Source organism: Chiloscyllium plagiosum, unplaced genomic scaffold (assembly GCF_037043375.1).
Source record: "Chiloscyllium plagiosum isolate Xiang-an unplaced genomic scaffold, Cpla_swu_hap1 HiC_scaffold_11, whole genome shotgun sequence".
In the NCBI taxonomy this organism is placed as follows: Eukaryota; Metazoa; Chordata; class Chondrichthyes; order Orectolobiformes; family Hemiscylliidae; genus Chiloscyllium; species Chiloscyllium plagiosum.
The window spans coordinates 19,453,534-19,477,821 of record NW_028270149.1 but is presented as its reverse complement, the minus strand read 5'-3'; the positions used below and the strand labels follow the sequence as shown (position 1 = coordinate 19,477,821).

Sequence of the window (24,288 nt, the reverse complement as noted above, 5' to 3'; positions counted from 1 at the left end):
AATTGGTCACCCGACTAGAAACCTAACTTTGATTTCACAGATGCTGCCAGACCTGAACTTTTCTGATGACTTCTGTTTTTATTTCTGATTTTCTGCATCTGCACTTCTTATGGTTTTTTTTAGTCCAAGCCAAGAACATTGTTTAGAAATTTCTGTCGTCTTTTTTAAAAATAAAATACAGCAAGGTTAGTGATGTTCATGCTGATGCATAGTAGTATGGAAAGAGTTGATGAAGGCTTGTTTGAGTTGAAACTCACCCCATTTGCCACATTTCTCATTCTGACAAACTTCACTAAATTCTGTTGTGTTTCTGATTAGATGTCTGAGGGAGTGCTAAAATCAAAGATAATTTAATTGAAAGGTTTAATTATAATACTTAAATTACTTCATATTGATAGTAGTTCTATGCAGCATTTCCAATACTTGCAAGACACAAGGCTTCGTAATTAACAATAATGAATCTCAATCTCACCTTGGACATTGCTGCAGTAATTGCTCAAGGTAGTGTCCTAGGTCCAACTATCTTGAGCTACTTCATAAATTACCTGCCTTCCATTTCTATTTCTGACTTGACTGCATTCAACAAAATCACTGTATAGTCCTAGTCACAACTCACTAGGTTCTGAAGGCTGTGTTGATTTGACACCATAAAAGATGTTATTTGCCACTGGACAATTCCATGTCCTTGCATCTGTGTGCTGTCAACCAAGACCAAAAATAAAATGTATTTTATCCTTGAACATCAAGGGCACTACATTGCTGTATCTCTGGCCATCAACAGCTTGGGGGTTTATTGTTTACTCATAGACGAACTCTATACATACTATGGCTACGTGACTAGAGGTTCGGGATTCTGTGATAACTCGCGTCCTGACTTCTCAAACCATGTTGACTATTTACACAGCAGAAGTTGGGTGGGAGGGAATCTAGTAAAGTGTATTCTAACTTTTGATGGGATGAGAATGGTTTTATCCTAACTGGATACAAAGATCCACGAAGGAGAACAGAACATTAGGTAATTTTTACAAAAGAGATGCTTCACAGTAAAGAGTTGATGCATTCCAACAAGGTCATGGAAGTTTGGAGACAGAATTTGATAAAACAATAAAAGTATGCTATATGTCAGGTTAATTCTAATGAAAACCAAGTTCATTACAATAAGTTTGAGAGGGAAACCAAATGGGCAATGAAAGAATGAGAATGAAATGGCAGTCAACGTAAAAGGGAACCCAAAAATCATTTACTAACTTGTAAAGGGTGAGCTTGTGGTAATGTCACTAGACCTGTAATTCAGAGTCCTAAAGTAGTATTTTGGGGACATTGGTTCAAATCTCACCATGTCAGATTCAATTTTGAATTCAACTTCGAAAAATTTGAGATTAAATGCTGTAATCGTTGTTGAATGTCATGCAAACAAATCTGGTATACCCTTTAGAGAAGAAAATCTGCCACTCTCCATTGGTCTGGCCAAATGACTAAACCTACAGCAATGTGCTTGACCCTTAACTGCCCTCTGCCACTCTATTCAAGGGAAATAAAGGATTGACGGTGAATGCTAGTACAGTCAGTGATGCCCAAATCTCATGAACAAAGGAGGCCAGTCGGAGCAGCAGAAACAGAGCAAAGGAAAGTGAACTGCAGTGGCAGGATAAATAGCTGAGGAACAGGGTTAGTCAGGAGTGAACATGAAGCTGAAACTAGAGCAGAGCTCTGGAGGTGATGTCACAACTCAAAAAGTGATGCAGGCTTGGCTGTTGGGGAACCAGGTTTGCAGACAGGTGTGGAGAGAGATAAAGTACTTTTTGTAGTTAGTCTACTAGGAATAGAGAGCAGGAGTGAGAGATCGGAGTTTGATGTGTGGGTATGGTTTGTGTAAGTTTGGAGAAAATTCTTAGGATTTACTCACATTTGGAAAAATATGAACTCTTGATGGGCAGCATGGCTTTGTGTACTGATTATTTTGTCTCAAACTTGATTCAGTGTTTTGAGAAAGTGACAAGCTAGTAGAGGGTAGGGCAGTAGATTTTGTCTATGTAGACTTTGGCCAGACCTTTAACAAGGTCTCTCTTTTGGCAGGCTGATTCAGAAGGTCAATCACAGTGAGCTGGTTGGATTGTTACAGAACTGGCTTAATTATAGAAGACAGAGTAGCAGTAGAGGTGTTTCTCTGAATGGAAGAAGATCTGTGAGCAGTGCTGTTCTGCAGAGATCAGTGCTAGGACCCCTACTGTTTGTGGTATATAAATGATTTGGAGGAGAATATACATGGCCTGGTTCGTAAAGTTAGAAAAACATCATGTGTCCGTGCAGTCTTGGGCTGAAGGGCCTCTTCCTGTGCTGTTATTTGTTTAACACAAGAGTGTCTGGTAACTGGTGCAATGGATCCAATTAAGATCAAATTGGATAATGTTAGAAGTGCAAGCAAGGTTGGAGTTCATAATGAGTGATTTGAATCTAAGGAAGACGAGTCTGATAGAATTGAATCAAAGGCTATAACCTGGTGTTGAGACACTTCTGACTGAATCAAAGTTAGCATAAATAATGAATACTGCCCTAATTGATCTGCAGAACTAGAATGGCTGGCAGTGTTTGAAATGGATAGGTCAACTAATCCAAGTGACTGACATCCTGGATTGTTAAGGATATTGAGATATAAAGCTACCCGTAATTCTCCATGTTTCCTCCATGTGCCAGAGGTTTGGAGAGAGTGAAGGCAGGTGCCACATTTGCCAAAGAAGGACAGTTTGGTGTTAAACATCAGAGTGGCAACTGAAGTAGTTATGTATCTCAGCAATGCCCTGACTGTCACCTCCTTCAGTAACTGCTCGCAAGTATCTCTTCCAGATTAACTCATGATTAGAAATATGCACCATGACAGCTGCAGGAATGATACAGCTGTTTGTGGAGGTGGAACTGAGGAACTTAGCATGACATATATGGGCTGGAAGCAGAAGTTGCTGACTTGCTGACTTTACAAAGATTCAGTGCTATCAACACCATGCTTGTGGCGCAGTTGGTTGGAATGGGTACATTTAAAAGGCATTTGGACAAATACATGGATAGGAAAGGTTTAGAAAGATATGGGCCAAGTGCAGGAAAATGAGGTTAGCATGGATAGATACCTTGGTCAGCATGGATCAGTTTGGACCAAAGGGCCTGTCTCCATGCTGTAGGACTCTGACTCTAATTCAGAAGTACACAGTTGTCCAAGGGTGAAGGACTTAATCATGAAGCGTGCTGATAGTGTGAGGGACATTGAAGACATGAAGGTCCACAAGACTATTTATCAGCTGTCTTGTACACTTTGCAATTTCATTCATTACATAAACAAAATTTCTTGACCATTTAGCTTTAAAAGTGCACAATTTTGCATTTGAAACTAAAATGATGGCATTTTACAGCTGGCATACTAAGACCTTAAGCATGTGGTCTGCATCCATTCTTCAAGGCAGATGCTATTGTAACTGCTACAATAAGTACATGTGTATAGCCCTCTGTTCTCTCATCTCCATCTAAGCCATCTGTATCAAAGAACCAATTTGGAAGCTGTTCTTGATTTTCTCGGTGAGAACGAACCTGCCTATCACCATGACACCAAAGGTCATCACCCTTCCAAAAGATTTTTCTAAAAGTCTGAAGCTGACCAGTGACCTTTTAGTACTTCACTCATTGTTTCATATAAAATAGAACAAAAACTGGGAAATGTTGGAGAAAATTAGTAGCTCTGGCTGCATCTATGGAGAGAGAAAGTTCAATTCTGAAGAGTCATCATCTTGGACTCAAAATGTTGACTCTTTTTCTCTCCTCACAGATGCTCCCAGACCAGCTGAGCTTCTCCAGCACCATTTTTATTTCAGATCTACAGTACTTTGCTAAATCTCTCTGAGGTAAAGCAATGGGCGATTCTTCTAAGAAAGATTTGGATAAAGGCAAGTTTCTTCTGACTGAATATTATAGCAACCTCTGAAAGTAATCACAGACATTTTGGCTTTCTAGCTACTTTTCATCAGAACTGGGAAAATTTAGCATGGTCAATCCACCTGACCTGCACATCTTTGGATTGTGGGAGGAAACCAGAACACCAGGAGGAAACCCACACAGACACTGGGGGAATGTGCAAACTCCACACAGACAGTCAGCCGAGGCTGGAATCTAACCTGGGTCCCTTGCGCTGAGGCAACATTGCTAACCACTGAGCCACTATGCCACCCTGGATTCTAAAGCAGTTATCTGCATGACAACTGAATCTTTGTTTGAAAATCCAACTGAAATTCAATATGCCTTTATCACATGATAAGTGCTCAAAAAATGGTTTGGAATTGTGAATTTTCAAAATCTTCCCTGAAAATTATAATAGTTCCATGTACTCATGGGTATCTTTAGCCTAAGGTCATCCAATTTGAAGAGGAAATATCTGTGAAGGAGCCATCCATTTTGTGCATCTCTAACAGGCTCAGCTGAAGAATAAGTGTGAACAGTGGAAGGAGTGTGTAAAATTCTGAGCACCCCACCACAATCCTCTTCAAACACACCTGCCTTACCGATAGCAGGGTAGGAAGATGAGCATAGGCTTATCAATTCAAAGCCCACAATTCAGCAATGGAAGAAAGTGATCTTTGATCCTAAGGGATTATCTAAGAAGAAAGATTTCGTCCAGGTTAGCCATTGTATTGGAACAACCTTCATGGAAGCAGCTAGTCAAAACAAGTCTACAGCGTGTTGTACTTGTGTAGGTTATTAGAATGAAAATCTAATTTCTTAACAAAATTTATTTTTGTATGAAGACAACTTTTTGAAATGGAATTGTCTGACATCTAAACTGAATCTTTGGAGTCTACATTTTAGCAAAGATTTGATGAATTTCATACTGACTATATCCACCAGCAAGGTCCGGTATAGACGCATGTCTCAGTAATGAGATGTCAATGGGAACCTTATTCAGACTGAATGCATCAGCGTTTGTGAATACATCTATTATTCCTTGCTTCAACTTCTTGATGACTGAATCAGATATTGATTCTGCAATAATCGCTCTAGCCTGAACAGCAACCATGTCAAAAACAAAGGTATTTGTGCCTTAATTTACATCCAGTTTTGTAAGTGGTTTGCTGATTTTGGCTGTATCAAGTACCTCTGGCTTCCAAAACATGCCAAGAGCCTTCAACTAGGTGAACCTGTGAACCATTGGTGCTTTTAAAGAGTACGCCATTCTTTAATGTAGGAAGTACACTCACATGGAAATTGAAGAATTGTAGTATGGACTTTCTTATGCTAAATATAAAAATTAGGAAAGCAAAGATGTGAGAAAGCACTGGCAGGTCACATTAAGGAAAATCCAAAGACTTTTTATTAGAGTCAAGAAGTACTGTGTACAAGTATATAAGTATATTTATATATAAGAAATATATAAGCATTGTGTCTCAGTAATCAGTACTGCTGCCCCATTCTAGCCTTGGGCAACCGTCTATGTGGGGTTTGCTCATTCTCTTCATGTCTGCACTGGTTTCCTCTGGGTGCTCTACTTTCTTCCCACAGTCCAAAGATGTGCAGGGTGGATGGATTAGCCATGGGAAATGCAGGGTTACAGAGATTGGGTAGCGGGTCTAGATCTGGGTGGGATGCTCTTTGGAGGGTCAGTACAGAGTTGATTGGCCAAATGGCTTTTTTATGCAATGTAGAGATGGTCTGATTCTCGGAGATTAACCAGGGAAAGAGTAGACCCTATTATGGACCAAAGTAACAATCTGTGTCTGGAGCAGGAAGATATTCGATGGGCCAAATGGCCTTACTTCCGCTCCTATGTCTTATGGTCTTATATACTGAGGCTTTAAAGGAGTACTTTGTATCTGTATTCACAATAGAGAAGGATGCTGTAGGTCTAGAAACCAGAGAAGCAGACCGTGATATACTTGAACAAATAAGCATTGAGGGGAGGAGTTATTAGTGGTTTTAGTAGGCTTATGATGACCCTTTTAAAAAACATTGATTTGATCTCAACGAGATTCTGGATTAGTGGTGCTGGAAGAGCACAGCAGTCCAGGCAGCATCCAAGGAGCTTGGATCCTAAGTTCGAATCACAAGACTTTAGAAAGGATGTGAAGGCATTAGAGATTGCTGAAAATGTGCATTTAATTGACTGTAGGCATTAATGTTAGCTGTGCAGACAAACGGAAGAAATAAGGCTGTCCTCCATTGATAGAATTCAGAGGAGTTATGGGAGAAGTTCTGAAACTCACGAGGGGGTCCGAACATAGTAGGTAAGGAGAAACTTCCCATTGATAGAAAGATTAAGAACCAAAGGAATTCCAGCTTATTGACAAAAAAAGAGCAATAGTAATGGGATGAAGTTTTTTCACCAGTTACAATCTGGAACGGAATGCCCTGAGAGTGTGATGGAAGCAGATTCAGTTGTGCCTTTCAAAGTAAAATTGGATAATTAGCTTGAGGAAAGCTCTGCTGGGCTAAAGGGAAACATAATCAACCCACTAAGTGAACTGCTCTGGCCAGAGTGAGCACAGGCATGATAGACCAAATTACCTCCACCAACTTAGTAAAACAAAACAAGGTTTTGTGAGATGGCTTAAATATGTCTGACGTCAGTTGAAGACCAATTTCTCCTAAATATTTTGAATGTTTGATATCTAATTGTAAATACTTCCATTGTCAATAAATAGGTCAGGTTTTTCAGGGTCAGCAGGATCAGCAGGCAATGGTTGGCTTTTATATACAACTTGCCTCAACAGAAAAGCATGGTGAAAGTCAAGCCCTACTGTTTCTGGAGCCATCATGAAAGATAAAGATTTTATGAAAGTTCCCAAATTTCACGATCTTTAAGACCCTGGTTAACAGAAAGCACAGACCAGGTTTCTGTACTTAACAGTAATTTCACATTCATAGGTTCTAGCTATGGAGTTTCCTGCTTTATGAATATCCAACGTATGAATGCTCGTACTTGCCATCATGATCCCATACATGGTATTAATCTTTAAAGATCTGACATACGGATATTTCTTGTACTTATGACTGACTGCTTTTCATTGTCCTGCATTGTATTCCAACTGGTAAACAAATCAGCTTATGGACAGACCCAGAGCACATTTGCAAATCCGGGGACCACCTGTACAGGTAAACAATTATGAAGCATTGACATATAACACTACTATTTAATACCCAAATCCTCCTCACACAATTCCTCCCTCAGGCAGACATAAATAGATAAAAAGAAAGTGTGGGTGTTGTGGGCAGTAGGAAAGACTGGAAAGGCTATTCAATAATTCCTGTTCACTGAGATGATCCTTTTAGTCCGTCAGGACCTACTGCTCCTCAATCCACCTTTCCAGCTATTTCCACTTGCTTATAGGAGGCATAGGCTTACTGGTTCACATTTAGTCACAATAAGTCTCTGACTTATTGGTAAAAAGCCACAGTTTACACAAAATGATGGGAAGAAGTAAACAGACTTTCCTCCTTATTTCAGTTTTTTTCTACTGCAGAGGAAAGGACCACTTCATCCCTTCCAGAATTCTGTTGGCTTCTCATCATGATGCAGAGGTGCTGTTGTTGGACTGGCGTGGACAAAGGTAAAAATCACACAACACCAGGTTATAGTCCAACAGGTTTATTTGGAAGCACTAGCTTTCGGGGTGCTGCTCCTTCATCAGGTAGTTGTGGAATAGGACTATAAGACACAGAATTTATTGTTGCTATGAGTTCTGTGTCTTATTGTCCTGCTCCACATCCATCTGATGAAGGAGCAGCATTCCGAAAGCTAGTGATTCCAAATAAACCTGTTGTGCCATAACCTGGTGTTGTATGGTTTTTAACTTTAGCTTCTGATCAAACATCCATATCCACAAGCTGTTTAGCTGCCTCTGAGCCAGTTCCATAGTTATTGGCAGGCATAAGGCCTTTGGCTTCTACTGGTCACCAAGCTCAATCAGCCGCTTCTTGCTAGCCGAACCTCCCATCATACACATCCCCCGCTTTCAGTTCATCTGCAGTAAACATCTTGCCACGGTTTGAGCAAACAGCAGTGTAAACAGAACTTATATAATGAGTGTTGATGACCTGTTTCTAATGAAGTGCAGTAGTCCTTTCCACAGTCCTTGGTTTTTAAAACAGTCCTTTTCTCATTTCTGTCTACAATCAAACAAAACAAATTTTAAAAGATAGTCTTTGCAATATATTTTTTCTTTTAAAATTGTTCGATAAGTATAATTTCTGTTGCATGAGCCTGTGAGAAAGCTGCAACAGTGCAACAGCTGAAATAATACAATAGACCACAAGAGGGCAGGCTGTAATTTATCCATGTACAGTAGTAGAAGGGAATAGAATAGTAATCTATTATCACTTGTATTTTTACAAATAAAACAGTGAAAAGTGTTTAAGTCGCCGTACTCCAGCACCTTTATTAATGACAGAAACCATATATAGAAAAAGACAAAGAACACCTTTGTTCAATTCGTGGCTCAAGGATTCCCAAGGTTAAGAAAAAGACAAAGACCACATTCTCCACTGCTGCAGAAAACCATCAAATCTCAGGCCATTGGAATCCTGAACAGGACCACCATACCACCAGAGATGCTGCAGAAACCGCCTCAAGGAATCCTGGGCCGTTGGAATCCTGGGCCAAACACACCTCTTCACCAAAGATGCTGCCGATCCCGGCCATTTGAATCTCAGACCAAACCCACAACGCCACTGAAGGCAATGAAGCAGACCACCATTCTACAGGACCTGGGGTGTGGAACACTTTGCAGAGGATGCTGCAAACCTTTTGCAAATACAACCTCTTTATAACATTTTTCAGTCATTTGTGATGTTCTATGAGACTTACAGTTTTGCATGGATGGACACCAAAGTAATTTACCCAACCTTGGTATTCTTGAACAGTGTTTGATCTTGAGATCTTTGATATTGAGTCTAATGAGACACTGATATCTTTTATTCAGTTCACAGTAGGCATGCCCAGAGAAAAAAACTCATAAAACCACACATCAATATAAAACTTTTATTTCCCTCTCTGTGCAGAAAATAGACATTTCTGGCAAAATTAAGACATTGGATAATTAATGTCCGAAAGATCTCTGCAAAGTAAGACCATAATAATTACATCCAAGTGTAAATAACTACATAGCTTAACCTTTTATCATTTGACAATTGTTTGGTTTTGTTATAATGATTTGACATCATGGAAACTTTACAGAAATATGTTCCATCAGTGACCTCTCCCAAAACCAAAGTCAAACAAAGTCTGAATTTATCTTCAGATGAATCTCTTGGCTATTCAGTAACTTAAGAAGGGAGGGATTAAGCTGCTAAATTTGTGAACCTTACTGATAGAATAGTCATGCTAGTTAATACAAGTCTTTCCTAGCAGAGAAATCGAATCATTAGATATTGCACCATTGTCTTTTGCAAAGGAACTTTCACTTTACATTATTCTTGAATATTAAGTGTGAAAACAATCCTGCCAGAAAATCGATCTTCAAAGATGTCATTTTGGATGCCAGGCCCGTTTACTTTACATTGAATGCTCACAGCGCTGTTTTTCTTCATATTCTCATACTGCATGGCCACTATAGGAATCGAATAATTTACCTAGAATGATTAACAATCAAGAAGTGAAACATCAAAGTTTCTTAAAAACCCAAGGTCTAACTTTTACTCCAGACATCCCCATTGCCACTAAAATAGAAATACATAAAATTAATAAGAAAATTAGAAAATACATTTAAATGTTTTTAATCAAAGGTGGTGAATGTAGAATAATTACTTAAGATTAGATCCCCTACAGTATGGAAATAGGCCCTTCGGCCCAGCTAGTCCACACTACCCCTCTGAAGAGTAACCCACCAGACCCATTCCCCTACACTATATTTACCTCAAACTAATGCACCTAACACTATGGCCAATTCACCTGACCTGCACATCTTTGGATTGTGGGAGGAAACACACAGAGACACAGAGAGAATGTGCAAACTCCACACATATAGTTGCCTAAGGCGGGAATCGAACCCGGGTTGCTGGTGCTGTGAGACAGCAGTGCTAACCACTGAGCCACCATGCCACCACTTAAGGCCTGATTCTGTTACTAACTTTATAAATATAAATGTGACCTTGCACTTTCTTTTCTTGTTCTTTCATTGGATGTGAGTGTTGCTTGCAAGGCCAATGTTTATTGCCCATCCCTAATTGCCCTTCAGAGTATAATAATGAGTTATCTTCTTGCACAACTACAGTCCATGTGCAGTAGGTGCACCCATAGTACTATTAAAAGTTAAAAGGTAAAAGGTTCCAGGATTGTGACCCAGCAATGATTCCAGATCAGCATCGTATCGGATTCAGAGGGAACTTGCATGGCAGATGGACATCATTAGCAAGGTAGTATTCACTACCCATTCTGAATTACCCTTGAACTGAGTTTATTTTTATTTATTCATTTTTATGGGATGTGGGTGTTGCTGGCTGGCCAGCACTTATTGCCCATCCCTAGGTGCCCATCAGAAGGTGGTGGTAAGCTGCCTTCTTGAACCACTGCAGTCCACCAAAGCCATTAATGAGCGAATTCCAGGGCTTTGACCCAGTGAAAGTGAAGGAACAGCAATATATTTCCAATTCATGATGGCGAGAGGCTTTGAGGGGAATTTGAAGGTGGTGATATTCCCATATATCTGCTGCCCTTGCCCTTCTAAATGGAAGTGGCCATGTATTTGGAAGGTGCTGTCTGACGATCTTTGGTGAATTTCTGCAGTGCATCTTGTAGATAGTGCACACTGCTGCTACTGAGTGTCCAAAGTGGAGGGAGTGGATGCTTGTGGATGTAGTGCTAATTAAGCATGCTGCTTTGTCCTGGATAGTGTTAAGAAGCTGCACTCATCCAGGCAAGTGGGCATCACACTCCTGACTTGCTATTTGTAGATGGTGGACAGGCTTTTGGGAGTCAGGAGGTATGTTACTCACCACAGTATTCCTAGCCTCTGACCTGCTCTTGTAGCCATTGTATTTATATAGTGAGTCCTCTGATCAATGAGAACTTCCAAGATGGTGATAGTGGGGTTACCAGTGATGGCAACACCATTGAATGTCAAGGGATGGTGGTTAGATTGTCTCTCATTAGTGATGGATCAGTGGTGCTGGAAGAGCACAGCAATTCAGGCAGCATCCGAGGACAGGCAAAATCGACGTTTCGGGCAAAAGCCTTTATCTCATTAGTGATGGCCTGGCATTTGTGTGGCACAAATGTTACTTGCCACTTGTCAGCCTAGGACTGGAGATTGTCCAGATCTTGTTGCATTTGGATATAGACTGCTTCAGTGTCTGAGGAGTCACAAATGATGCTCAACATTGTGCAATCATTGTCAAACATTCCCACTTCTGACTTTATGATGGAGGGAAGGTCATTGATGAAGCAGCTGAAGATGTTTGGACCTAGGACACTACCCTGATGAATGCCTGCAGAGATGTCCTGGAGCTCAGATGACTGACCTCCAATAACCACAACCATCTTCCTACATGTCAGGTTTGCCCCATCATATCTTTTGATTCCAGTTTAGCTCCAGCTCTTTGATGCACCCCTCGGTTAAAAGCAGCCTTGATGTCAAAAGCTGTCACTCTCCCCATCCCTCTGGAATTCATCACTTTTGTCTGTTTGAACCAAGGTTGTAAGGAGCCAGGAGCTGAGTGGCCCTAGCAGAACCCAACCCTGGGTGTCACTGAGCAGGTTGTTGCTGAGCAGGTGCTGCTTGATAGCACTGTTTATGAAACCTTCTATCTCTTTACTGATGCTCGAGAGTAGACTGATGGGGTGGTAATTGGCTGGGTTGGATTTGTCCTGCTTTTTATGTACGGGACATACTTGGGGGCAATTTTCCACATTGTTGGGTAGATGCTAATGTTGTAACTATTCTGGAACAGCTTGGCTAGGCGAGTGGCAAGTTCTGGAGCACGAGGTCTTCAGTAATATTGCCACAATATTGTCAGGGCCTATTGCTTTGCAGTATCCAGTGCCTCCAACCGTTTCTTGATATCACATGGAATGAGTTGAAATTGCTGAAGACTGTCCTCTGTGATACTGGGACCATTGGAAGGGGTGTAGGACCATTTGGCGCAGCCACTTTGGTGCGAACGATTCGGCGCAGCCGATTTGGCGCAATCCATTTCAGCACGAGCGATTCGGCGCAGCTCTTATTTATTCCTTTTTGGGCTTACTTACAAGCATTAATGAAAGCAATAAAAAGAAAAATAATGTTTATCCTCTTCAGTAAAAATGTTAAAAAGAAAATAAAAATGAAAGAAATAAAGCAAATACAAAATTGTTGATGGCATTTTAATGGGTTTTATTTTATTTTAATAATTTGTATATTAATATGTTTTATTTTAATATATCTTAATAATTTTAATAATAGTAGTTTAATAACTACTACTGAATAACTACAAAACAGTTCTGCGCCGAAATGGGTCTGCGCCAAAATGGGTCACGCCAAAGCAGCTGCGCCGAATGGTCCCACTCTGCACTGGAAGAGGCCAAGATGGATCATTCACTCTGCACTTCTGGCCAAAGAAGGCTGGAAATGCTTCAGCCTTATCTTTTGCACTGATGTGCTGGGCTCTTCCATCATTGAGGGTGGGGACATTTGTGGAGCCTCCTCCTCCAGTGAGTTGCTTAATTGTCCAACACTATTCACGACTGGAAGTGGCAGGACTGCAGAGCTTAAATCTGATCCATCGGCTGTGGACTCACTTAGCTCTGTCTATCACTTGCTGCTTATGCTGTTTGGCATGCAAGTAGTCCCGTTTGGTGGCTTCATCTTCACGTCTGCCTGGTGCTACTCCTAGCATGCCCTCCTGCATTTTCCATTAAACCAGGGTTGACCCTGTGGCTTGATGGTAAGGTTGAATGGGGAATATGCTGGGCCATGAGGTTACAGATTGATTTGCTAACGCCATTATAGAGGACAGGTCAGTCACATTGATGTGTGTCTGGAATCACACATCAGCCAGAAGGCAAATTGCCTTCTCTGAAGAACACTAGTTAACCAGATGAGAGTTTACAACAATTAGATTTATTAATTTAATTTAAATTCTACCAGCTACCAGTGGTGGGCTTTGAGTCCATGTGCCTGGAGCAATAGCCTTGGTTTCTGGATTACTAATCTGTGACATTACCACTGTCTCGGCCCACTCCATGTATTTGTTGTCCTTTATCACTTCAGGTGGTAGAGGCTGTGTGTATGGGAGTGCCCTCAAAAGAGTCTTGGTGAGTTAATGCAGAGTATCTTGTACACACCACAGCCGTGGTGTGTTATTGGAGCATGGAATAAATGGATGGAGTGCCAATCAAGTGGGGTTGCTCTGACATTGAGCTTTCTGAGTGTTGGTAAAGCTGTACTCATTCAGGAAAATTACGTATTCATAGAATACATAGAATTCATAGTGTGGTAAAAAACCATTTGGCCCAACAAATCCACACCGATCCACCAAAGAGTAAGCCACACAGTCCCATTTTTCTGCACTATTACTCTACATTTACCCCTGACTAAGGCACCTAATCTTAAACATCCCTGAACACTATGGGCAATATAGCATGACCAATTCACCGAGCCTGCACATCTTTTGGATAATGGGAGGAAACCAGAGCAAACCCTCACAAATACAGGGTGAGTATGCAAACTCCACACAAACAGACACTCAAGGTTGCAAATGAACCCAGGTCCCTGGCGCTGTGACGCAGCAGTGCTAATCACTGAGCCAGCATGCCATCCTCCAACACATCCCTGACTGTGCCTTCTAGATGATGGACAGATTTTGTGGAGACAAGTTCTGAGTTACTTCCACCAGAATTCCCAACCTTTGACCTGCTCTTGGATTAAAGTATTAACTTAATTGGTCCAGTAAAGCCATTCAAGTGGTGTAGAATATTAGGAATATAGTGGTACCAGGGAACTGCACTGTTATGTGGCTAGGTCTAGTTCTTTACATTCTAGCATGAGAACCCAGAGGCTGTGTTGCCCCATGTCAGGACTGGAGAGGAACTTGCAATGGAAAAGGCAGCATCAAGCTATCATAGTGCGTGCAGCTATGAACAGCATAGGTAAGACTACTAATGAGGTTTTGCTTTGGCAATTTGAGGAGCGAGGCACTAAATTATACAGCAGAACCTCCCAGTTAATAATTTCTATTAATCTCTATAATAATCACTAGTGTGGGAGAAGTGGATTTGTGGAACATTGGCAGCAGTATTGGAATAGACTTCATCTGAAACATGCTGAACTGGTGTTCTGGTGAGGTAGAGAGGGTTTTAATCTAAATAGAGGGGGAATGCAATCAGAACCAGGTTTGTGATACATGAGCAGCTTGGTTGAGCAAGCAGGGAAGAAGAAGAAAGGAAGAACAATAATGATAGGGGGAATCCATTAGTTAGGGAAACAGGCAGGTTTTTCTGTGGCCAGAGACATGGCTCAAGGATGGTATGTTGTCTTCCTGCTCCCAAAACCAAGGGTGCCACAGAGTGGCTGCAGGACATTCTCCTAGGAGAGCGTGAACAGCCAGAGGTCGTTGTTCCACACTAGTATGGTACTGGTTCTCTACAATTTCAACTCAGCTCATTCAGCTCCTCTGCCTTTTCCCCTTGGCCCTGCAAAAATCTTTTTATTTCAGACAATTATCCTATTCCTTTTCAAAACCTAGTACCAAATCTGCCCCCATCATACGATAAGGCACTACATTCCAGATCCTAAACACTTGCTGCATCCAAAGATTTCCTTCATATTCTCTGGGTCTTCCAATCACTTCAAATCAGTGACTTCTGGTTCTTGACTCTTCCACCAATGGAAATTATTTCTCCCTATTTGCTCCTATTAACATTAACTGTTAACAAAGTGTTTTGAATCATGGGTACACTGAGAGTTCTGAAGTAGATTCATATTGGACTCAAAGCTTTACACTATTTCTCTCAGATGCTGCTAGACCTGCAGAACTTCTCTCAAACATTCTGTTTTTATTCTTAGCTCCCCAATACCTGCAATATTTTGCTTTCATACTGAGACTATTTGCATTACAACATGAGAAGACAGTGACATAGTGACAATGCCACTGGACTCATCATCCAGGTTATTGTTCTGGGGGGCATGGGTTTCAATCCCACCATGGCAGCTGATGGAATTAGAGTTTAATTTTTTTAAATCTGCAATTAAATAAAAAAGGTAGTCTAATTGTGACCACAAGCAATTGTTGAATGATGTGCAAATGCATCTGGTTCACTATTGTCTTTTATGCAAGGAAATCTGCCGTCCTTACCCAGTCTGACTTACATGTGACTCCAGTCCTAAAGTAATGCAGTTGATTTGGTTTTCTGGGCAATTAGGAATGGGCAATAACTGCTGGCTCAGCCACTGACACCCACATTCCATGAAAAATTAAAAAAGGAACAAGTCTTGTCATTCCTCTTTAGAAAGTGATATTAAAATATGATGGTTATTTCCATAATGACCACTTGTAATAATAGCTACTATTCTTCCTGTGAATGAGTCAATGAAAGGAGCTGTGTGCAATCTCTTTCACCTTTATTGTTTCATTGGGTAACCAGGAGAAAGTGAGGACTGCAGATGTTGGAGATCAGAGTTCAGAGTCAAGAGAGTGGTGCTGGAAAAGCACAGCCGGTCAGGCAGCATCCGAGGAGCAGGAGAATCGATGTTTCAGGCATAAGCCCTTCATCATTCTGTCTCATTGGGTAATCCCATGATCATGTAATTATATGGCTAACTCTGGCTGTATCTATTATACTTTGCTCTCATTCTTTTTTAGGTTACTTGAGGTCAGCACAATGCTAGTTGATCACCTTTCTCCATCTTTTCTTATCAGTATCTAAATTAATAAAAGCTAAAGCAAAGGCAATAGAAGCAAACTATTTAACCCCTTCAAGTCTTTGAATAGAACAAACTTCTATTTCAACTTTCCACATTAACTCCATATCCCTCGATTGCCTGAGTATCCAAAACTCTGTCTTGCACACACTCAATGTCTAAGCATCCATAACCTTCTCGGCTGCGAATTCCAAAGATGCATGACCAATTAATGAAGGGATTTCACCTCATCTTAGTCCCAAAGAGCTCACAGCTTATTCTGAGACTGTCACCTGTGGTTTCAGAATCTTCAACCTGGGGAAATAGCCTCTCAACAGCTATTTTGCCTGGATGGTGGCATGGCAGTAATGTGACTATAATCCAGGAGGCATGGGTTCAAATCTGATTGCAGCAATTGGTGGTAATTAAGTTCAATTAGTAAAATCTAGGATGAAAAGAAAGCTATTCTCTGTGATGGTGATTACAATATTTATCACTAATTGTCATGAAAAATAATTTTGTTCACTAACACCTTTAGGGAAGAAGATCTGCCAATCTTTCTCAGGTCTGGTGTAAATCTGGTCTGTCAGGTGGACAGCGATAAATTTAGGGTTAACTCTTATATGCCTCTAAGCAAGCAGTCTAGGTATGGGCAACCAATGCTGGCTATTCCAATGATGTACAAATCAATTAAAAGAGTAAACAAAAGGCTCTCTAAGTATCTTACTTGTTTCAATTAGATCACCTTTCCTACTTGTAAACTTCAACAAAAGTATAGGCCCATTTTATTCAATCTCTCCTCATAGGATAAGTCCCTCATTCCAGGCATTAGTTTATTGAACCTCTGGTGAACTGAATGTAATGCTAATAAATCTTCCCTTAGGTAAACTGACCCCAAACTGTATAAAATACTCTATGTATGGATTCACCATGGCCCTGCATAATTCTTGATTAGTAAGGGAACCAAAGGTTACAGGGAGCAGCCAGGAGAATGGGATTGAGAAACATATCGGCCGGGATTGAATGACAGAGCAGACTCGATGGGCCCTAATTCAGGCCTAATATAGGCCTAATTCAGCTCCTATATCTTTGGTCCTATAATTTCATTAAGACTTATTTTCATACCTCAAGTTCTATGTAATATAGGCCAATAAACTATAACAGATTTTTGTACAGTAAAAGGAATTAAGTGGAGCTGAGTCTATGAATAGATCAGCCATGATCTTATTGAATGGCAGGGTTAGCTCAAGAGGCCAGACGGCCTACTCCTGATCCTATTTCTTATGTTCTTATCATCCTTTGTCAAAACCTAGAATGTTAACATTGGGTTAAAGAAGGAATGTCAAAAAGCAGTAAATATTATGATCAATCATTCATTTCAAGAGGAAGAAAACAACATTGAATATCAGCTTCTGAATTCAGAAGATTTTAACCCACTTACGTGTGTCAGTTTTCCATAATAAGGAAAGTATGTGAGATCAAAGGTTCCATTATTTGGATAGAAGTGAATTGTGGCACTGTTCTTTTTTTCTTTCTGAAAGGAATCAGAGCATAGAGTCATTTCTGCCATAACGCGGTAATTCCATTCTCGTGCAATCCCGTGTTGAAAGAAAATTGCATTATATCAGCACGATTTAAACTAATGGGGCCAGAATCCAATTATAACCAATACACGCTTCAAAACTTCGTGCTTTAGAAACAGTGTCACCAATTCATCGATCGTGTTATAGCAAATTTGTGCGAACAAAACGCACGTTATAGCAGAACAACCTGTACTTATAGCGACATTTCCAAAGAGGTGTGAAGATTTTCTTTCACAAATGTACATCAAAATAGAGTAGTTACCTTAAATAAAGAAATGCCTTAGACTGGGAGCATCATGTCCTCAAATAGCTAGGCAGACTGGAATCTTTGAAGGTTTCCCGACTGGGATTTTTATTAATTTGCTCAATTGATGTTTAAACTATGTGACAATACAGTTCAGCCAGGATCAAATAGAACAGGGTTTGCGAGGCTGAAAGTTCTCCTTCCCATGCTCCATCCAGTACTTAAATAGTTAGGTTTCTCCAGCTCATACCATTTTGTTACATAGATGAACAGTAGCCATTTCTGGATAGAACATATAAGCCATTTCTACTATACATAGAAATTATACATTCCACACTATGTAAAAGACTGAGTAGAACTCTCATATGTTTAAGCATTTGCCTTGTAGTATTGAGACATTTTGATTTCATTTTTGTTTGAAATGGTCTGCAATTGAGGTTGATAAATGACGACTTTTTCTTTACTGTAACCATCCATAAGGTCAATCTTTTTTCCAAATGTTCATCTTTGAGTGCTGAGTTTTAAATTAATTAACATAGAAAAAAAAAGCATTAACAGCTACTCACCATTTTGAGTCATAGATTTGTACAGCATGGAAACAGATCCTTCGGTTCAACTCATCCATGCCGACCATACACCCTAATCTAATCTAGTCCCATTTGCCAGCACTTTAGGTTAGATTAGATTACTCTATTAAATTAGATTACTTACAGTGTGGCAACAGGCCCTTTGGCCCAACAAGTCCACACCGACCCGGCGAAACGCAACCCACTCAGACCCATTCCCCTACATTTACCCCTTCACCTAACACTACGGGCAATTTAGCATGGCCAATTCACCTAACCTGCACATTTTTGGATTGTGAGAAGAAACTGGAGCACCCGGAGAAACCCCACGCAGACACAGGGAGAATGTGCAAACTCCACACAGACAGTCATCCAAGGCTGGAATCGAACCTGGGACCCTGGCGCTGTGGGGTAGCAGTGCTAACCACGAAGACACCGTGCTGCCACTTGGTCCATATCCCTCTAAACCTTTCCTATTCAAATACCCATCCAGATGCCTTTTAAATGTGCAACTGTACCACCCTCCACCACTTCCTCTGCAGCTCATTCCATACATGCACCACCCTCTGTGTGTGAAAAAGTTGCTCCTTAGGTCGTTTTTATACCTTTCCCCTCTCACCCTAAACCTATGCCCTCTAGTTCTGGACTCCCCTCACCCCAGGGAAAAAACTTTGTCTATTTATCTTATCCATGTCCCTCATGATTTTATAAACCTCTATAAGGTCACCCCTCAGCCGCTGACGCTCCAGGGACAACAGCCCGGCCTGTTCACCCTCTCCCTATATCTCAAATCCTCCAAACCTGGCAACATCCTTGTAAATCTTTTCTGAACCTTTCAAATTTCACAAAATCCTTCCAATAGGAAGACCAGAATCGCATGCAATATTCTAAAAGTGGCCTAACCAATGTCCTGTAACATGACCTCCCAACTCCTATACAGGTTGTAAGTTTGCATGCTTTTCTATTTTGGGCACTTACTACTACCACTACCTACCACCATGTGTTCCCAATCAGGAATGCAGGAGCTAAGTTTGGAGAAAATCTTACCTTTATTCTTCATTAGCTCTGTACCTTAAGCCCACCATTACTATCCTATCAACCTGCCACTCTACTTTCAAAGAACTATGAACCTGCACTCCAAGGTCTCTTTATTTCAGCAACAGTCCCAGGAATTTACCATCCAAAGATGTGCAGGTTAGGTGAATTAGCCGTGCTAAATTGCCCATAGTGTTCAGGGATGTGTAGGTTAGGTGCATTAGTCAGGGTAAATATATAGAGTGAATATAGGATAATAGGGTAGGGGAATGGGTCTGGGTGGGTTACTCTTTGGAGGGTTGGTATGGACTTGTTGGGCCTAAGGGCCTATTTCCACACTGTAGAGACTCTTTGATTCTATGATTAAGCGTCTACGTCCTGCTTTCCCAAAACGCAGCACCTCACATTAATCTAAATTAAACTCCATCTGCCACTCCTCAGCCCACTGGTCCATCTGATTAAGAGCCCGTTGTACTCTGAGGTAACCTTCTTCACTGTCCACTACACCTCCAATTTTGGTGTCATCTGCAAACTTACTAACTATACCTCCTATGATCACATCCAAATCATTTATATAAATAACAAATTGAAGAATGGAATTATTTTTAAGTATTTAAATTAACTTTGTCTGTCTGAATAATAGACAAATAAATAGTGAAGCATTTGAGATAATGGCCCTGATATTCAGATGCTTTTCCATGTCATTTCAGCAGAGGCTAATACACAGCTGTTTCCACCTTTCCTCCAGGCAGAGATACACCAAGATACCAAGTGAACTACTCATAGAATTTACAGGCCAATAGAGGCACAAAAACATGCATATTTTGAATATTGATCATTTGCTCATATTTCAGATTGTCACACCTAAGAGAATAGCTTATTCCTGAAGACCATTGACTAGAATTAACCAACTGATGCAGGGGTTCCTAAAGCTTCGGTAGCTATGATGTACTAATATAGTAGAAGGAAGCTTATTGTGAGCTTTTTCAGGTTGTAAGTTTGCATGCTTTTCTATTTTGGGCACTTACTACTACCACTACCTGCCACCATGTGTTCCCAATCAGGAATGCAGGAGCTAAGTTCGGAGAAAATCTTACCTTTATTCTTCATTAGCTCTGTACCTTAAGCCCACCTTTACATCACATAGTGCACAGTCAGAATTTTTCCACATCCTGTGCAGCCTCCCTAGTTTCCCTTCCTAGTTAGCTGACTGTTTATCATTTATTTTGAACAGTTTTGTGTTGTAAGACCATGCCAACTTGGCATCAACTTGAGACTGTCCAAGCTAAAAGCTCCCAAAACAACATCAAGATGCAAAGGGTGAGGAGATTTTCATCCAATTAGTTTGCACTGCATTCAAACTCAGCTTCCAGAATTTAAAGGCAGTGTGCTAACCTATTGCATCAGCTCATCTCTCTGGACAAATGAACCAACAATAAAATACCAAAGCAACAATAAAAAGAATGAAGCACAATGTAGAGGATTTATGAAGCTCTCAACAGACTCAAACCCAGCTAAAGCATGTCAATAGGCCATACATCAGCATATTGCTTGCAATTTGGCACAGTTGGGGAAGCTTTAAAAAAAGTATTCCTCAGAACAGTAAATCCACGTAAAAATAGCAACATGCTGTATTTTCGGCTTCAGCTACCTGCCAATGCATGGAACCCAGAACTCTTTCACAAGCATTGCATTTTAAAACCAGAGGTTATTGGTTATTTTAGAAAAACAGATAAAAATGCAATATTTAAACAAGACCGAGAGGTTGTTAGTGTTAAAACGCTCTTTGTCTAAAATGTTAACTTTTCTTTCAGATACTTAAACTTTGGGAAAGTTGGTCACTTGCTCCTCCTGCTTAAGAAGCGATGTTATGTTGGGAAAACAAACAAACTTGAAGCTGCCAGTATATTTCTTTTGGTGTGTTGATCATTTTAAATGTTTATCATTTTATAAAAATGTGTTGACCATTTTATATGAACCCAATGGACAGAATGGCGTTGTTCTGTGCCATAATGGCTCTCTGCCTGTCTTCAATAATGGGCACAATAGTAATAGTTAAAGAGATTATTTCAGTTATTGAGAAGTAAATTCAAAGATTTATGCTGTATTTCTACAAACCTTTATTACTTGAAGCACAGCATGAAATACATGTGCTATATTTACATTCACTGTAATATGATAAACCTATATTCATAATACTTTCTAAGTTATTAAAACTAATAGATATGGAATGGTAATGATTGTAGCTGTGGCTTGGTGCACTGTCTCTTGGGACCTTGATTCAAATCAGATCTAAAGTGTTGAGCTAAAAATCCCTGATCTCCTTGCTGGCTACAAGGATCCAAATTGGAATGAGTTTTCCCAGTTTCCATCTATTTCTACAAAGCATTTTTACAACATTAATTGACAGCATTATTTGAATAACCTACCAGATTAAGACATCACCATGTAATATCTTTGAACATTGTTGAACTATTTTACTCATTCATGGGACATTTGTATCATTCATTGGGCCAGCATTTATTGTACTTGAGAAAGCAAAGTTGTGCTACCTTCTTGAACTACTGCAGTTTTTTTTTTGAGGTGAAGCTATACCCACAGTGCTGTAAGAAAGGAGTTCTAAAATACTGACCCAGCAGAAGTACAGGTAAAGCAATATTGACAGGGTTGGGTTTGTCGGTATCCTTTCCAATGCCGAGGTCAATGCTGAGCAATCCGTGTAGCTTCAGTCCTTTGCTTTGACTTTGAACCATGTGTTAACCAGCATCTATGTGTCACTATGGAACTCAAAACTAACAATTGTACTTTAACTCAAGGTGAGGTATTTCAACACATGGTTTTGTAACAAAGCTAGTCCTTTTTTTTACTAAAAGCTGTTCCTTGGCTCAAGGAGGCTCTGTCTTTGATTTTTTTCAGAGGGGCAATAAACCAGGTTGGGCTCCGATCAGACTGGTTTGGAACAGAGATGAAAATGATTTTGAGAGGCCTTTTGTTGATATGTAAAGGGATGATGCCAAAGTGCTCGTGTTTTAATGTGACCTGTATAATGAAAGGGGAGTGGTCAGCTGAGCTAAGAAGTTTAATTCAGCCCAGAACTGGTCAGGAGTTCAACAGTGAGTTGTGTGGAAATTCTCTCTTCTGTCCCTCTATCTTCAACCTGTCAGCATCTGACCATTATTGTACTGTGTTTTAAAGGGGGTTTGCTTACTGGGACTGTTGTGTATATTCGGAACAGCATACTTAAGTCTAGTTTGGATAGACTGAGGTGCATAGGGGTTCTTTATTTTGTTCTTTGTGTTTCATTGTGTAATTTTGTTTGTTTTAAACCTGGTAGTCAACCTCACTAACTTAACCCAGGTAATTTTCACTGTACACTTACCGAAACAAATTGCAAAGTTATGGTTTGGCTGCCTGCTTAAGGATGTTTTGAATGGTCTGGCTGAGTCCATAACATTTTACTTTAGACATTGATGTCACTTACCAGGAATTCGCAGGTTACATATGGTGTTGTACCTTTACCAGGCAGATAGCCAATTATCTATAAAAAAAAGCAGATATTGCCATATGGCTCATGAATATTAATTTCATATGCTGAAGTGAATAAGAATGACAGTTTCCTCTGTAGGTTACATCTTCCTTAGTGCAAACTCAAAGTCTCATTAAAAACTTTGATACAAACTTAGAAGGTTCTTCATGCCAATTACTATAAAATTAATTAAAAGAAATAATTTGGCCCGAGTTAGTCTCTGGACCTAATCAGTACTAACATGCAGGTTTATCACGTTGTGATCTGATCCCAAGATAGGCACTAGCTGTAGTGATTGGAAAGAGATCAGTCAGATGGACGTCATCAGATTGGGGAAGTTAATCTGGTCCGATCAGGGACCCCTGGCTGGCAAATAAAAAGGGGCCATATCAGAGATACTGACACGCTGGCAACTGAATCTGAATGAGGCAGTACTAAAGTCTAGGACTGTTCACAGCTAAATAAAGGGTGACCTGGTGATGGGATACCAGCCTCTGTGGACTTACTTCATCAAGCAAAGGCATTTCCTTAGATGGATGCAGAAAAAAAGTCACTAAAGACTTTGATAAAATAACCTGACTTTTAATGGCCAATTTTAGTGTGGTAGTGGCAACTACAGTAACAGGTTATCACAATCTCCTGAACAATGGTAGATGTACTGAAAATAGAGGGGTAGCAAAGTGGCTCAGTGGTTAGCACTGCTGCCTCACAGCACCAGGGTGCCAGGTTCGATTCCAGCCTCAGGCGACTGTCTGTGTGGAGTTTGCACATTCTCCCCGTCTGCGTGGGTTACTCTTCGGAGGCTCGGTGTGGACTTGTTAGGCCGAAGGGCCTGTTTCCACACTGTAGGGAATCTAATCTTAATAAATAAAATAATGCAATTGTATTACAGAACATATTGCAATGATGTACAGTATTTATTATTTAGTTCCAGATGGAACTGATAAGCAGTGTCATAAAGTAGAGATTGAAGTAATAGTTATAGAGTCATAGAGATATACAGCACAGAAACAGACCCAACTCGTCCGTGCCAACTAGATATCCCAAACCAATCTAGTTCCACCTCCCAGCACCCGGCCCATATCCCTCCAAACCCTTCCTATTCAAACACCTATTCCGTTGCCTTTTAAATGTTGCAATTGTACCAGCCTCTACCACTTCTTCTGGCAGCCCATTCCATACACGTAGCACCCTCTGTGTGAAAAGTTTGCCCCTTATGTCTGTTTTATATCTTTCCCCTCTCACCCTAAACCTATGCCCTCTAGTTCTGGACTCCCCCACCCCATGGGGAAAGACCTTGTCTATTTATCCTATCTCATGATTTCATAAACCTCTATAAGGTCACCCCTCAGCCGGTGACCCTCCACGGAAAATAGCCCCAGCCTGCTCAGCCTCTCCCGATAGCTCAAATCCTCCAACCTTGGCTACTGAATCTACTAAATCTTCCTAAATCTCTTCTGAACTCTTTCAAGCTTCACGACATCCTTACAGT

The 24,288-nt window shown here is 40.5% G+C and overlaps 1 protein-coding gene across 5 annotated transcripts in view; it reads right to left on the bottom strand.

Moving 5' to 3' along the window:
• Positions 1-8,996: 8,996 nt before the first annotated feature.
• Positions 8,997-24,288, bottom strand: part of atp1b4 (ATPase Na+/K+ transporting family member beta 4) — a 70,783-nt gene continuing 55,491 nt past the window's right edge. For all 5 annotated transcript variants that reach the window (XM_043705068.2, XM_043705069.2, XM_043705070.2 and 2 more), the window contains 3 exons: positions 22,752-22,808; positions 17,284-17,376; positions 8,997-9,600 (listed from right to left, as the gene is read on the bottom strand). In XM_043705068.2, coding sequence (XP_043561003.2) covers positions 9,439-9,600; positions 17,284-17,376; positions 22,752-22,808 — 312 coding nt within the window. In that variant the 3' untranslated portion in view covers positions 8,997-9,438. The remainder of the gene's footprint in view (positions 9,601-17,283; positions 17,377-22,751; positions 22,809-24,288) is intronic.